The sequence below is a fragment of the Fulmarus glacialis genome, unplaced genomic scaffold (genome assembly GCF_000690835.1).
Source record: "Fulmarus glacialis isolate BGI_N327 unplaced genomic scaffold, ASM69083v1 scaffold10033, whole genome shotgun sequence".
Taxonomy (NCBI): domain Eukaryota; kingdom Metazoa; phylum Chordata; class Aves; order Procellariiformes; family Procellariidae; genus Fulmarus; species Fulmarus glacialis.
Genome location: NW_009203551.1, coordinates 7,432 through 22,922, shown reverse-complemented (window position 1 = coordinate 22,922; position 15,491 = coordinate 7,432). Strand labels below are relative to the sequence as shown.

The window sequence follows — 15,491 nt, the reverse complement described above, 5'->3', positions numbered from 1 at the left end:
GAAACCAGTCCCTCCCTGAATTAGAACCTATATTTTAGCTGTTTGGTTTTACTTGATAAATCCCTCTCAACACCTTTATCCTAAAAGAGCACAATCCCTGCACATTAATTTGGGAACAGTGTTTCTAAGCTCAGGCATCAGTGAGTTGTGTGGAGAAACACAGGAGAGATCCGGGGGAAGACGGGAGGGTAAAAACAGCTTTTTTTGTAATTCCAAGAGTTGCTTCAGGCTGGAGAAGGTTGGAGGAGGGACCTATCACCCTACGGCCCTAAAGCACTTTGCAGACAGAGCACAGCAACACCTCTGCCAGGCCCTGGAATGGGGCTGCCTCTGGGCAGGAGCAGCACGAGCAGCAGGAGAAGGGAAACCCACCAGTACAGCACACAGCACGCTGCTCCAAACCCCCAGTCCAACCATGCAACATTATTTTTGCTGCCCCAGCAGCTCCGTGTCCCAAGCCAGCGACTCACCCCACTCCCTGAAACACCCCAGGGATACCCCAGTGTCCTACCTGCTGGCTCGAGGGGGACTCATCACGCAGAGAGGCTGAGAAGGGAACAGCAGGATAGCCTCCCTCCTGCCTGAACTGCCAGCTGCAGGACGAGCATCACCTGGCATGGCCAGACCTCCCACCCCAGCCCTGTTACCCCACCACAGCTGGGCTTAATCCCAAATTAAAGCCACGGGAGGGAACACTTGGCTGCACCTGTGCAGGTCCCCAACCCAGCTTTCCTCTGCTGGGATGGACTTGTGAGCTTTGCAGTTCCCTGTGGCTATTTTTAATAAAACACTAAATGCAGCCAGGCCCCCGCAGCAGGCTCATCCCCTGTGTGCTGATGGAACATTGTGAAGAGTAGGTTGCCACCCCTGGGCTTGCTGGAGGAGCAGTATTTTCTTATGGCCGAAGGAAAAGATGGGGTTCACCTGCTCTGCTCCTGTTTCCTGCTCATAAACCTGTTTCTGCTTTGCCTCTCTGGCATTTTCAGCAGAGCGGAATGGTATGAGCCCTGGCATGAGTGGTATCGCAGCGGGGACCAAGCACTGCTGCTGGCTCAGGGTCAGGGCAGGTTTCCGAGGGGTCTGGGCAGGCCGTCACCCTGCCAGCTTCTCACCCTTGCTCCAGGAGTGCCGCAGTTTCTCAGCAACATGTACCACTTTTTCCCATAAGGCAAACCCAAATTATTCTTCCCAGCATCAGAAGCAGTGCAAAAAACAGTGATGATATTTTCCTTTAGACTTTTTGACTTTTAACTCCCTGGGGTCGCCTTGGCTGGCAGCCACAGCACAGGGGAGGGCAAGGGCAATGGAGACGATGCTTTGCTAAGTGACACCTGGGAAGGGCCAGCCTCAGCAAAGCCATTTCATGCAACGGGTGCAGCCCTGCAGCGCTCAAGCCTTGGAAGAAAGGATGGCTGTGGATGTGGCCATGGTGACTCTCCACAGTCAGAAATACCCCAGCCACCAGGAGCTGCCTGTGCTCAGCCGCTCCGCCCGCCCTGGGGCTCAGGGGGCCTCGGATCCCCCTCCGGGGATCACACTCCCCGTCAGTCTGCATACTTTAAGGAGACTTTTCTGCCACAGCTTCAAGAGATTAACCTTTTTTAGCACTGATTTCCCAAACAGCCCCGCTTCAATGGCATGAATTATTCAGCAACGCGAGGATAAGCCGAGCTGCAGCAATGCTGGCGTGGCACCCGGCCATCTCCCAGCGTGGGCTGGCTTTTGCTCCTTTGATTTCTTGGGCGGATCAGCAGCAGCTCGGCATCCACCGTGCTGCCGCCATCGGCACATGCCAGGCTCTTTTTTCAGCTGCAGCCCCACTTTCGGCATAAACCAGGCTGCTGGGCCCAGGACACAGCCAAGAAGCCAAGGTGCAGCTTTGGTGGGGCAGAGAGAAGAGCCAAGCCCAGCGAGCCAATAAAGGCTCGGGCCACAACCTACTTGCACAAATGCGTTCAGAAGAAAAATTCTAATTTTCAGAGCAGGAAAGCTGAAACATTTTATCTGGAATCCTCAGCAGAAGGGGAATTCTTGTATGCTGCTGCGGGGGTGGGAAAAGCGCAGGGTCTGACCCCAGCTGCCTGCTGGGCTCCAGGTCTCCTGCTCTCCCACGGACGCCCCTTCTTACCCAAGCCCTTGTACTTGGGTGGTATTTGCAAAAAGAAGAAAAAAAAGAAAAAAAAAAAAAACAAAGAGACAAGTCCCAAAAGTTCTAGCAAGCCCACTGGTGTTAATGCCACACCGTTGCCCCATCCAGCCCAGCCCAGCGAGGTCCCCCTTGGAGACCCCCAGACCTGCTCCATGCCTGGCCCGGGCCCTGCCACCTGTAGTTTTACAGCTGCCTCATGGAAGATAAACCCCCATCTCACACCCCAGAGCCTTTTCACATAAAAAATAGATCATATTTATTGATTAAAGTAAGATACATGATTCAGGTGCAGCACCAGCTCTTCCACTGGGCAGCTACACACGCTGTACGCTGACGATATCCATAGCCACAAGACATGTACATTAATCATTTCTGTATTTACACAGACAATTTCCTTGGTTACAGAGCAGCTTACGATACAGAAGTGTCAAGTTTTCGTGTCCATCGGGTTCTGTGTAGGTCCTCCTGGCTCTGCAGAGCCCCTCACGCCACGTGCCCCACTGGCACGTCTGGCCCCATCTCCGAACACCCCCTGCTCACCCCGATAAAAGTGAAGAACTGCAAAAAAATGTTTAATGCTGCTGTGATCTCCCAGTCTCCTGGGAAATGAGAAATCACTGCTGATTGCTAAGTGAATTGGATGCTACGTGCCCTGCCAGCAAACCCACCAATGCTCAGTGCCGGGCTGGGGACAGGCCCTGTCACACAGCTGTCCCCCAAAACACGGCCAGCCTTCTTGTGGTGTACCAACAGAGCTGGGGGCAAGCATCAGACGTCCCCTGCTACTCACAGCATGCCCTCCTCTGCCGAGGGTGACGTTTCTGCACCCAAACCCAACCCCCAAGGGCCATGCCAGGGTCAGTACACAGCGATGGACGTGAATATTGCACTTTTCCCGTCCGCAGCGTGCCCTAGAGCCCCCTCCCAGACCTGGGTGTTTGCTCTCTACCCCCATGGTGTCCTCCAGATGGAGGATTTGACTTAAAGCTTTGCTCTGCCCATAACCAAGCAACGCCGGAGCATGCCGAAACCTTCACCAGCACAGACTTGGAGGAGACGAGGTGAGTCCCGAGAGACGCAGTGAGCAGGCAAGGGGCGGGAGAGGAGCAGCGACGTCGCACAGACCCACCCCACACCTGGCCGTGGGTCCACATACTGGCATGGGGCACCCAAAGCAGAGCCAGCGAAAGGGACACAGTGCAAGACACTGAAACACCACACGTCGAGGCAGGCTGCAGGGACACCGCTCTGCACAGCCTTCTGCTCCCAGAAGTGGGTCAAACACCGAAAATAATCCCAAGCCTCACTCCTCCTCCATCAAAGATGGGAACGCAGCCCGCCAGTGCTATATTCATGCTCCTTTCCCACCACCGCCAGCAGCCTTTGCCCAGCCCCAAAGAGACACGGCTGCAGCGGGATGCGGGGATAAAGGCTCTCCGAAGGAAGCCACCGCGCTGCCGGCATTTGGGAGATGCTGCATTAGCAGGGAGGAGTTTGCCCCAGACACAGGGTTGCAGAGGGGTGGCTCAGCCAAAAACTTATTGCACCACTAGCAAAAGACATCCCATAGAGGATGCACTGCTCTCTTGTCTTAAAAAAAAGAAATCCAGCAGAAAGGCAAGGAAACTTTAGGGAGGAAGCTGGGCTCACTGAGAGGAAGGAAAGCAGCAGCGTAGCAGGGACCGTCCCCCCCAGGCATGCACCAGCCACAACGCAAAAAGCAACAGGGAGAAGCGCCAGAGAGCTGCATCCTACCAGAGGACAGGAGCTGGGGCGGAGGCAGAGGATGCAGAGGGACTAGGACCAGGAGAGAAAGGGTTAAAAAAAAAATTACAGGTTTTTTGTGTGTGATTTGACATTCAGTATCAGCCCGCAGAGGCAGCCGGAGCGTGCCGGGGCCAGCTCGGGCACTGTAAACAAGGCGATGTATTTTTGCGGGCAGCATGTGGTGACCCCCGGGGACACCCCGTCCCGCACAGGGAGAGGGCTCCCAGCCGAAAGTGACCGGCTCAGACCCTCGTTATGGCAGAGCCCATTTGCTCCCCGCATGCCTCGGTTCTCTAACGCTTCCAAAAGCCACGCGTTATGTATGTGCACTAGACAGGGAAAAAGAAGTGTCACTACTGAAAGCGTGGGCTAGGGTTCAGCAAACCCTCCCAGGCCAGGGAGGTACCATGCCTGGTCCCCAGCTCCAGGCCCTGCTCAGCCCCCGAGGCGGCTGGAAACAGCCGGAGCATGGCAGGAGCCAATGCCCATGTCTGGGGATCCCACCGCGGGAGAGCTGGGGGGTCCTGGGATGCTCTGCCCGCCCTTCCCACAAGGCCAGGGTGAGGAGGCAGCTCCACACTCTCCAACCTGAGCTGAGGTTTCTCTGTTGCTGTAAAAATAAAGTGCTGAGGGGCACAAAAAAAAAACTGGCACAAAAAAGAGCAGTCCCTGTTCCCCACCCTGACTGAAGGGACGGGGGGAAATACGGAAAGGTTGGGAATTAAAAAAATAAAATAAAATCAAAATTTACATCCCCAGGATTCCTCACCTCTCAAAGTGACTATTTACACAGGTGCCACGGGGGCTTTATCACTTGCCCAAAAAGCCCCCGAGGAAGGCACTGCCCCAGCCCCAAGCCGGATCCTGCCTCCCCAGCCGGAGCCCAGCACAGGACCCTGCTGCAGCTGGAGATGGGCAGCTGTGACGGTGGGCAGCCCCATCCTCTTGCAGACCAAACCCACCACGTTTCCCCAGAGGAGAGAGGAGACCCCAGGGGACCAGCAGCGCCCGGTGCCCGTGTGCCCCCAGCACGGCATCCGGAGGGGCTGGCGGGGCAGGGGACCGTCACTGCACCATGGGACTGGTGGGGTTCACAACGGTGGCGGTGGGCGCGGCTAGCTCCACCAGCGCCTCGTACGTCCCCACCACGAAGCCCACGAAGCCAAAGAGGCTGATGGCGATGTCCTTGGCAATGATGAGGGGGTGCATGCCTTCTGCATAGTAGGTGGCGATCTCCAGCAGTGGGGGGAAAATGAGAGCCAGGGCGCTGCTGCTGATGGAGCCCACCAGCGAGATGACGATGTCCAGGCGCGGGATGAGGATGGCCAACACGCCTGGAGAAGGAGCAAACACAATGTCAGTGCTGCCGGCTCCCAGACGGCAGAGACCCTCCTCCCCTGAGTTAAAGCAAGCAAAAACCCACCACCGGGATGCCATCTGCTTGAATCATACCTCTGCCCTTTTCCCTGACACAAGAGCTTTGAAGACTTGGCTGCATGTTTTCCAGCAACTCCTCCCCAACAAGCAATTAAGCCATTGCATTGAATTAACGAAGTGCAGCACACAGACCAAACCCTTTTTGTTGCCCTGGGCACCGCTGCGGTGAGCTCCAGGGCTGAGCAGGACCAGTGCCCCAGCAAACACATGCCGCTGGCAGAAGAGCGGCTGCCGGCACCCTCAGCCCCCTCGTGAGAGCCAGCACTCCCGCTCCGCACACCTGGGGAGCTGAAAAGCCTCAGAAACCCCATAAAAGCAGGAGATGGGAGGAAAAAGCCATCTCCCCCCACCCCAAATAAACCCGTGTGGTTTGCATGCGTTTAGAGCTGCTCCAGCAGCAGAGCGCCCACGGCGCAGCCCGGGGGAGAACATTTGTTAGGTAAAAACTGCAGCCAAGGAAAATCCCCCTGGGAGACTTCTGACAGCTCGCACTTAGCGGTGCAAACTCCGGCATATTCCTGCTCCCCCTCCTCCTGCTCGGGGCCAGGGGAGGATGGAGGGATGGTGCCTTCTCCTTCCAACCAGCCCACAGCCACCACCACCTCTGGGCTCCTCTTGGGGCACCACAGTGTTGGCATTTGGGGAGCAAATTTAAAATAAAGGATGAGGAAGGTCCCGCTTTGCAGCTGGGAGCAGTGCCCCTGGGCACACTCACGCATTGAGTGAGCTCCCCATCCACGGCAGCCTCGGCACTCGAGAGCATCGCTGCTGCTTTTTGGTCAAAGAAAGCCTGAGGAAAAGGCAACCAGAGCTTTGCACAAGAGAAGAACATTCTCTGCAAGCAAAGCAGACTTCAGCACTTAATCAAAGTGACCAAGAGAAATAAATTGGCTTATTGCTTTGAAAGCTCTGCTTAGAAATAGGAGACACCTAGAACCGCGGCAGCTACAGCCTCGGTGGAGAAGGGGCATCTCAGGGCTCCTTACCGGAGGGATTTGTTCGCTCCCTGGCAATCGGCTGCAGGCAAGAGAGGCTGTTGGAGCCTCCCTGAGCCAAAGATCGCCCACAGCACCGCAGGAGATGGAAGGCTCAGGAGATAGACAGCAGCCAGAGACACAAACAGGAGACGCTCCGCACGTCACTACCACTCCAGCCCTGCTGTCAGCTGGATAAGCCTAGAGATGAACTGTCCCCCTACCACAGGGCACAGCAGCAAAGGTCCCCGCTGAGCTGACCTGGAGGAAGCTTAACCTGGGGCTCAGCCCTGCACACAGCCAAAGATGTGCTCTGCCAGGTCTCTGCTGTGAGCAGCCTCCCTCGCCCGGCAGCCCATGGGGAGAGCAGAGCTGCCGTCCTCTAACAGCATCCTCAGCCCACCCCACACCACTCTTTGGACTCAGAGTAAACAAAATTATTAACCCCCTCTAAAACAAGCAGAACTGAAGCACCAGCTGCAGTCCTCAGCCTCCCAGGGGCAACGGTCGTGCTTTCCGCAGGTATTAATTCAAAGGGTGTTTAAGCATGCTGGTTTTGAAGTCTAAGCTTAAAAGACACCCATACACCAAATTGCATCCTCTCGTTGGAAGCCAAAGCCATGATGCGGGCTTGTTCTGCGGCCACACAATCATCCGATGAATATTCATGCAACCCCCCTAATTGCTTTTATCCTCGCCAACAGCCACAGCGATCTCTTACATGCAAAGGTAAGGGGAGGAGGTACAAAGGAACCAGCATCCTTCCACCAACACCTCCGCTGCCTCCCTACCCCCAAACGGGAGGGTACAGCCACTGTCAGTGCCTAAAGCCATCCCATGACTCCAAGCCTTCGGTCCCCTGGCCAGGCACACCCCAATGCCCCCCCGGGAGAGGCTCCCATCCCGCAGGCAGGCTCCGAGCCCAACCACAGCACCAGGGTGGCTGGAGCACACACGGTCCAGCACGGCAGGATTTCATCCCTGCACCGTCCCTTCAGCTGCAGGCGTCGAGGCAGAGCGCACTTCAGGAACACAGCACGGAGGAGATAAGGCTTTGCCCACCTCTGTTAATGCAGTGCTTCTTGCCCATCAGTAGCGAGAGCCCAGAAACCAGCAGCACCCTGCTCTCAGCCACTTCCACCGCCCTCAAGTTAGCACCATGCTCCTCTCAAACCCAAATCAAAGCCAGCTGGGACACGGGGCCAGCTTCCTGATGCTCAAGTCTGGTGCATCAGCAGCGTCAAGCCATGGAGAAAAGCTCTTTTTCAGCAGATGATGCCTGGGAGCTCAGTCAAGCGTCTCAGCTGTGCTGACAACAGCAAGAATTTAGCCTTCAGGAATCAAGCCAGCCAAAATCAGATACTCCTGCACCTGATTTGCTCCACACTTTTCCCAAAGGTCCACCAGGCTTGAGCCCGGCAGCCTGTTCCACCAGAGCCTCACTGCAGGCACCAAACACTGTCAAGGGAAAGGGACCATTTGGGGCTGATCCAGCCAGACCTGCCCTGTGGCCACAGGCACGTTGGGGCTTTGGTTATGGGTCGTGTGCTATTTTCAGTCGTCTTCTGCTGTGCTACACACTGCAATAAACGTGTGCGTGTACAGCAACACCCCTTCCCTCGTGGTCAGCGACCCCTTTGCAGCCGTGCCCCCATCACGCAGGCACGAGGAGCCTGGCTGCACACTGCCTATGGAAAACAGCCTCCAGTCGGGGCTGCCCTGGCACGGGACCAGGGGCTGGGAGTGTTTCATACAAAGCTTGATGGGACTCGATGGCCCTCAAAAGTGCCTTCAGGGGATCCCAGGCCCAAGGCTCCACGGGGATCTGCCACCTCCAAATGGTGTGGGAAGTTTACTACTCCTCCGCAGAGACCAGTCCCGTACAGAGGGGGCAGAGGACCATTGCTGCTGCTCCTTGGAGGCTACCTTGGCCCACTGGCTTGCATCAGCAAGGTCCAAGAGACTCCCTGCTTTAGCCCTGTGAGGGCCTTAGCAGCAGGGCCAGAGGCAGCAAGGCAAGGGGCAAAGAGGCTCTCAGCACCACCAGCCCATGGTGGGACAGAGGTGCCACATCCTCGTAGGGGAACGAGGACAGGCTGCTTTCTACTCACATGTCACGCCAACCAGGGCCACCCTGAGGAGGAGGTTGACCAGCCAGCCCCAGCGCTCCGACACCCGGGCGACAAGGGGAGGGATGATGATCTCAGCGGGCACGTAGAACTGCACGGCGTACGTGAAGAAAATCCCGAAGGAGAAGAGCAGCTTGACGGCTTGGTACAGCCTACAGACAAGAAGGAGGAGACCCAGTGAGGCACGCTCTTGCTCCAGCCCCCACAGCATCAACGGCAGAAAGCAGAAGGGGAGCGCTCTGCCAAGAAGGGCTTCTGTGTCCCAGTGGTCTCCCCTCCTGAACACTCTCCTGGAAAATTAGGGGTGATGCATTCAATCCACAGAGACCTTTCTTGGGCAAGAGATAGAAGGATACAGCGCAACCTCCAAGCCATGGCAACGTATGCCCCTACACCTAATCAGAGGTTTTAGTCCTGGCTTTGCGTAAGGAATCATCAGGCCAGGAGTTGGGCCAGCAGCCTCTCAAGTGCTGCTTCCCCTTGGGAAAACTCGTGGGCACAGATATTGAGAGCTATTTGGGAAAAAAAAAAACAAACCAAAAACAACAAACCACTGTCCTGCTCCTAACTCATTTGAAGGCACAAGGAAAGCTGATGTGTCCTTGGCCAAGGGACGAGGAGTCTAACTTGTTCCCCGACAAGTTAAGGCACCTACCTACATTTCTAGATGCTCACGTGTGCAGCACAAAGTAATGAGTCCTCCAGGGACCTCACTCCCTACAGAGGGATACAGGCTCCGTACCACCCTCTCCACTTGACCAGGCTGGACTCTGCAAGGTCTGCAGTGACACAGGGTGGCCTTCTCCATGATCACTCCACACAGACAACACCCAAATATCCTATAGCTCTGGTACTGCCAGGAGCCTGCAATCCCCACTTTTGGCCAGTGACCCAGAATGAAGTTCCATCCATCACCCATCCCAGAGGTTCCTCACCCTGACCTTCACTAACAAAATCCAGCCTCTAAGCTGAAGGACGAAAAAAAAGCTCCTTTTCTCCTCTTTGTAACCAGTCGGATTTTATTCTCCATCTTAAAATAGGAGATGAAGAATACCTTTAAAGAGGCTTATCAGCTGCAGCCATGAATATTTCACAGATTTTGATTACTGCTTGGCTTCTGAGCAGGGGGAAGAGGACAGCACCACTGGGATAAATCTGGGCTTACAACGCAAATGCGATGCAAATGCCACCACCTGCAACTCAACCTCCCCCATAAAACAAAAAAGAGCAGCTATTTTTGGAATGCTGCATAATGCATGTTTGGGGGGATGACAATTAAAAGAGCAATTTGGGCTGAGCAGAAGGAAGACAGAGGACAGACAGGCTGCAAACAGCACCTTAGGCTCACCCTGAGTCAGATCTCACCACGTCCCAGATCCTACAACGATGCAGCAGTGGGGCAAGCGTGGCTGTGGGAGAGAGCCTGTTGCAGGTGGCCAAAAAGCTACCTCCCAGCCTCATCTCTGTTCTGAGCTCCCTGACACGGGAACAAACCTCTCTAAAAGAGAAGTGATATCTAGTTACATCACATATGGTCCTACCCGTTCCCCAACTCAAGACATGCTGAGCAAGCAGGAAACATGAGTCCTGGCCATACCACTTGGGTAAATATGAAGTAGATCCAAGCTGAGGAAGGTATCTGGCTCCTCCTGCCTTCTTATACCCCTTTACCTTCTTTGGTAAGTGTCCCAAAGTGTGCCAGTGTCCCTCTGTATGTTGGCTCTCAGCACCCAGCTGCCACAACAACAGTCTCAAACCAAAGAATTCCAAGGATTCACATGCAAGACTACTTTGAACACCAGTGCAGAATCTGGTGGAGTCAAATACTTCCCACAATAGCGGAGGATGGAGTTGGGGATCACCTAAGCGAATGGGATGTTATGCAAGTCCATGGGACCAGATCAGATGTATTCGAGGTTGTGGGCAACATCAGCCTGAAGCCACTTGATCATCTTTAAAAGAGCAGGGTGATCAGGGAGAAGTCCCACAGCCTGGGAAGAAGAATCATATCCACCTTCAAGAAGGATGAGGGAAGCTACAGGCTAATCAGCTTCACCTCGATCCCCAGGAAAGTATGGGCTAAGTCCTCCTGGCATCCATTTCCAGGCACATATTGGACAGGGTGAACAGCCAGCGGGGATTTGCCAAGGGGCAATCATGGAAATACCCTCATCAGTGACCTGGATGAGCTCTCAGCGACCCAGAGCACGCTCTCAGCAAGTTCCCAACAAGACCGAATTGGAGGGAATGGCCAAACACCTTGGAATAGAACCTAAATGTGGTGGCATGGGCAATGTTCAAATGCAAACACAAAATCCCGCACATGTGAAGGGCTGGGGCTCGGCTTCCCATCTGTCCAGGAGAACAGGACCTGGAGGTCTCAATGGGCAGCAAACTGAACATGAGCCAGCAGCAGGACCTTATAGTGATTAAGGTCAATCACATACTGGGCTGTGTTAGCAAAAGCGTAGCCAGCAGGTTAAGGGTAGGGATTGCTCCCCTGTTTGGGGCTTGTGAAGCTGCATTTTGAGTATTGCGTCCAGTCTTGGGACTCCCAGGACAGACATTAACCTACCAAAGCAAGTTGAGTGGAGGCTACTAGGATAGTTGGGGCTGGAGCATATGACAAACGAGGAGAGGCTGCGAGACCTGGGCTCGTTCAGCATGAAGAGAAGGTTAAGGGGGATGTTATTACTGTCTTCAGCTACCTAACAGGAGGGCATGGAGAAGACAGAGACAGGCTCTTCTCGGAGTTGCACAGCAAAGAACCAGGGGCAATGGGACAGAGCTGCATCCCAAAAGAGTAGTTAAGCACCAGAACAAGGGCCTGGAGAGGTGGGGAACCTTCCTCCTTACTGATATTCAAAATTTAAGTTGGTCCTGCTTTGAGCAGGTGAGTGGACCCAATGATCTCATGATGCCCTCTCCAATCTAAATTATCCTGTGATTCCATAGGAAAACTAAAGACAAAGCTATCACAGAGTCCAGAGTGCACCCACTCAGCCACACGTGACTTGAGTGCACAGTAGCCTTGAGCCACCTACCCCAAGGCCTGCATATCTTATCGTTGTATTTTCAGATAAGTGATGCTGTAAAGCCATAAAGCGCCCCAGGGCAATCCATGACTAAGAGATGTTACTAAAAAAGGTACAGAAGAAGGTTGGGTACCAATCCTGTACAGGTCAGGAACCAGGACAACAATCTCAAAGGGCATTTTAAATATCAAGAACAGGAAGAGCTCAAGCACTGGCCTTGACCCATAGGAGACATGGGTCCACACAGGGCCCTGGAGAGGCACTGCTCCGCCAACCACAGCAACCACCTGCTCAACCCAGAGACCCACACCAGGCCATCCCAACAAGCTGCAAGAAATGGCATACCCTCCTTTGACCGTAAGCTCTGTCATTACCTACCTGCAACTGGCCATACGCAATCAAACATCTTCCCCCTCACTACAGCATTTCTTCACTCTTCAGACGGTGGGGTGAAGCAATGCTTCCGAGGACACGAGGAGGGATTTCTGCACAGCAGTGCGGTATTTCGGAGGCCGTGGTTAGACCTGGGCACTGGGAACCGACACGCTCCTCATTTGAGGAAGCTGCGGTTATACAGAAATGAGGCTGGAAAGTCCTTAGTCATCCTGTAACTCAACGATTCCCGACACGTTCATCGAATCTGTTCTAGAGACCGCCGGGCGATGGCTACAGCCAAGGAAGGATACAGCACCTCTGCCACAGTCCTCGCCTTGTCTCCCACACTGCAGGCAAACCCCACGACTCCTCACCCACAGCCCTTATGACCAGCTTTTGCAGCCCAATGCCTTTTACTGCTGGAGAGAAAACCTGCAGGCAAAGCAGGATGGGCAAAACACTCATTTCAAGAGCAAGTCTTCACCCATCACCTACAGTTTAATGCATGGGAATACAGTAGTCGAGGCTTTAGCCCAAGTATCCCAGCCCTTACTTTAGATAACCCATTTCCAAGTCCAATATTTACAGCCTCCATCAAATGTTCTGCCAGGAAGCAACATGCACAAACACCAAAGCGTTTTGCTTGCTGAGTCAAACCACCGCAGCACACCTTCCCCAGAGGCAGCCTGCGGGAGCCCTGTGCACACCCAGGCTTCCCCAGGCGCTGCTTCCAAAGGGCTATTCTCTTCTCCCTATCTGAAAAACCCTACAGTTTTTTTCAGAAAAGTACTTTGACAGAAAGTGTGGATACTCCTAGAAATGTGAATTTGAAATAGGATCTTTCTGTAGCCTAGTGAGTCACAGAAATCCCATTACCTTCTTCTAAGGGAACGTTATCCTTTAGAGCAAACAAAGCTGAGATTTCCTACAGAAGCCCCTGGGCAGCATTACAGGTCAGCGGATGTTACGGGCTGTGGCGTGACCTGGTGCCCTGCAGAGCCCAAGACCTGGATCTGACCTGCTTTCCACCTTCAGGAGTAGCAGCAGCATTTCATCCCCTCCACACCTCACTTTAGCTTGCTGAGCTGATGGGATTCACACCTACTGTGCTTGGCACGGTGGGATTCAAACCTCCCTGCAACAGAAGCACATTTTTCCACCAGTCCCATCCTTCCTCACTGAGACCAGAGACCTGGCAGGGCTCCCAGCCCCTGCAGGGGACAAGGCAAGGCTCTCGCCAGGAGCAGGACCTTCTGCCACACCGACACCAACACCCAGCAGTTCAGTCACTACACAGATCCAGCATGAATGAAAGTCCATGCACTCAAGTTGAAAGAAACCCACTTAGCAATAATTAAAGTAAAAACAGGCTCTTTTTTAAATCCTTGCTTTCTCCAGAGCCCCGGCTGTGCAGCACTAGAAGATCAGCGTGTGAAAACCCACCACTTACTCAAAATTTAAGTCTTGCCCAAATCCACTTCATCAGTGGGGAAGAGGCAGCAAGTCACGCTGCACAGTGTTGGGCAGCTGCTAAAAGCCAAGAGGATGGGCTGGGGAAGGGGACAGGCACCCCCAGCTCCAATTCTCACTCTGGTCTCTTGCAGGATTTCAAGCCAGCAGAGACATCAAAGAGAAACTGTTGAACTTCAGAGTGCTTCTAGGCAAACCCAGAGAAATTGTGTTGCTGCAGGACGGCTTTCCAAGAAGCCTCATGGCATCAAAGCCAGCCCTCGGCCCCAGCTCCACACCAGGGCACAGAAGATGCTGCCGTGCAGTTGATACTTCTGCTAGAGTAGAGCTTCTCTCCAGCTCACCTGTCAGCACCACGTCCTGCCACACAGACATCCCAAAGCAGCGTGTCGTCAGAAGCAAGAGATGGGTTTTTTCAGGACTTTGTCAAATAACCCCAAGCAGAGCAAGTTGGAAAAGGCATTTGTTCTCAATATTTGTATGCTCCATACTGCTTGTCCCAAAGGCAGGAGAAACTGCTTGCATTTCTCCTCCGGGATGAATACAGAGCCGTGACACTGAGCAACCACTCACCCCCAGGGACAGACCTGCACGCAGCCCAGCCAGCTGCTGCAACAGCCACCAGCCCCAGCAAAAGGAGAAATAACACCTTCAAGTAAGCAGGTACAGGGTCAGGCCACGTGTATTTCCGCAGGGCTCCAGCCAGCGACCGGAGCCTCCCAAGAGGCCTCGCCGGATCCCAGAGGAGGACAGACAGGTTTAGGGAGCTGCAGAGCTCAGCCCCCATGGGAAGGAAGGAGTATCCTCACGGCACCAGTGCTCGCAGGCAAAGTGCTGGCTCGAGACGAGCCGCATCCAGGCACAACACGGAGCCCAGGAGTGGGAGTTTGAGCTCCGGGGCTGCAAACAAGGAACGCAGCCCACACACGGAGACCGCCACATCTCACCCCCTCTGAGAGATCCCAGCTTCGGGTTTAGTTTTCCATGTGCTTCATTTGGGGAAGAGAAGCAGCTTTTGCACTGTTCAACGACCTTCTGATACAGCCGCATGAGGGTTGTGTTCAACCAGCCAGAGCACTGCTTAGCCCCCCAAAAGACACCGCAAGGCTCCAAGAAAAAGGCAGGAGCTGCACCTACCTAGGCAGGAACCACTAGGGACCCCAAGAGCTGCAGAGCCAAGACCAAGCTCTGACACTGCAGCAATGAGCCTCACCACCCCGTACATGAGACAACCCTTAACAAGTTCCTTTGGACAGTTTGGCTACAGCACGGTTGATCCTTCCCCAAGCCCACCCAGATTAGTTCTCCTAAGAATCGACATCCCCCACTGCCCCCTCTCCTGCCTCCCTGGCCGGGACCCTCCTCCCTCGTCCCCAGCCCCTCCGCTCCCCACGGGGACTCACCAGCAGTTGGGCAGGTTGAGTGTTATGCTGGCCTGAATGTCCGCCCCAAAGCGCAGGTACCCCAGGACGCTAAGGCTGATGTACAAGATGGTGACAATGGTCATCCCCACGTAGAGGATGACTGGGAACTGCCGGGGGTTCTTCATCTTGTTTTCCAGAGGCAGCACCTGGCAGAGGAGGAGGAGGATGACGACAGAGCAGCAGGTAGCCCCCCTTCCTCTATACGTCTCAGCCCCAGAAAGCAGGAGGGGCAGTCCCATGGCCAAGCACAGCCCCCCATGCCAGGGGACAGGATGGTCACACATGGAGCCCGGAGAACCCAGCTGAAAAAGCTGCTGTACGGGAGATCTGATTTCTGTGCTCCCATTCGAGACCTTCACGCTTGGCATGGCAAGTCCCCAGCAGGGTCACTCATGCCCTTGCCTTAAGGAAGGGACCTGCTCCCTCCCCTTGGCAGGGGCTGTGCCATTGGTGCGATGCCATCCGCCCCGTACCTTGGTTGCATTACACTCTGCACCCCAAAGCAGCACAGCCGTGCCCGCTGGGACAGGCTCATCACGATACATTGTCTTATTTTCCCCAGCAGACCCTGGAAAGACCAAGACACTTTCTTGTCTCCTATCAAGTTTGTCCAGACAGATTTCAACCAGGCAGGACAATAAAAAAAAAGGAAGGACAGAACCAATTCCCTCACCTCTATACTACTAACACTTGCTTTCAAATATAGGACTTCAGCAAACATTTTTATAGCT

The 15,491-nt window shown here is 54.4% G+C and overlaps 1 protein-coding gene across 1 annotated transcript in view; it reads right to left on the bottom strand.

Moving 5' to 3' along the window:
- Positions 1–4,981: 4,981 nt before the first annotated feature.
- Positions 4,982–15,491, bottom strand: part of LOC104074530 (proton-coupled amino acid transporter 1-like) — a 17,249-nt gene continuing 6,739 nt past the window's right edge. Inside the window, exons 8-10 of the mRNA XM_009574678.1 lie at positions 14,740–14,906; positions 8,439–8,608; positions 4,982–5,250 (exon numbers count right to left, since the gene is read on the bottom strand). Of these exons, the coding sequence (XP_009572973.1) occupies positions 4,982–5,250; positions 8,439–8,608; positions 14,740–14,906 (606 nt within the window). The remainder of the gene's footprint in view (positions 5,251–8,438; positions 8,609–14,739; positions 14,907–15,491) is intronic.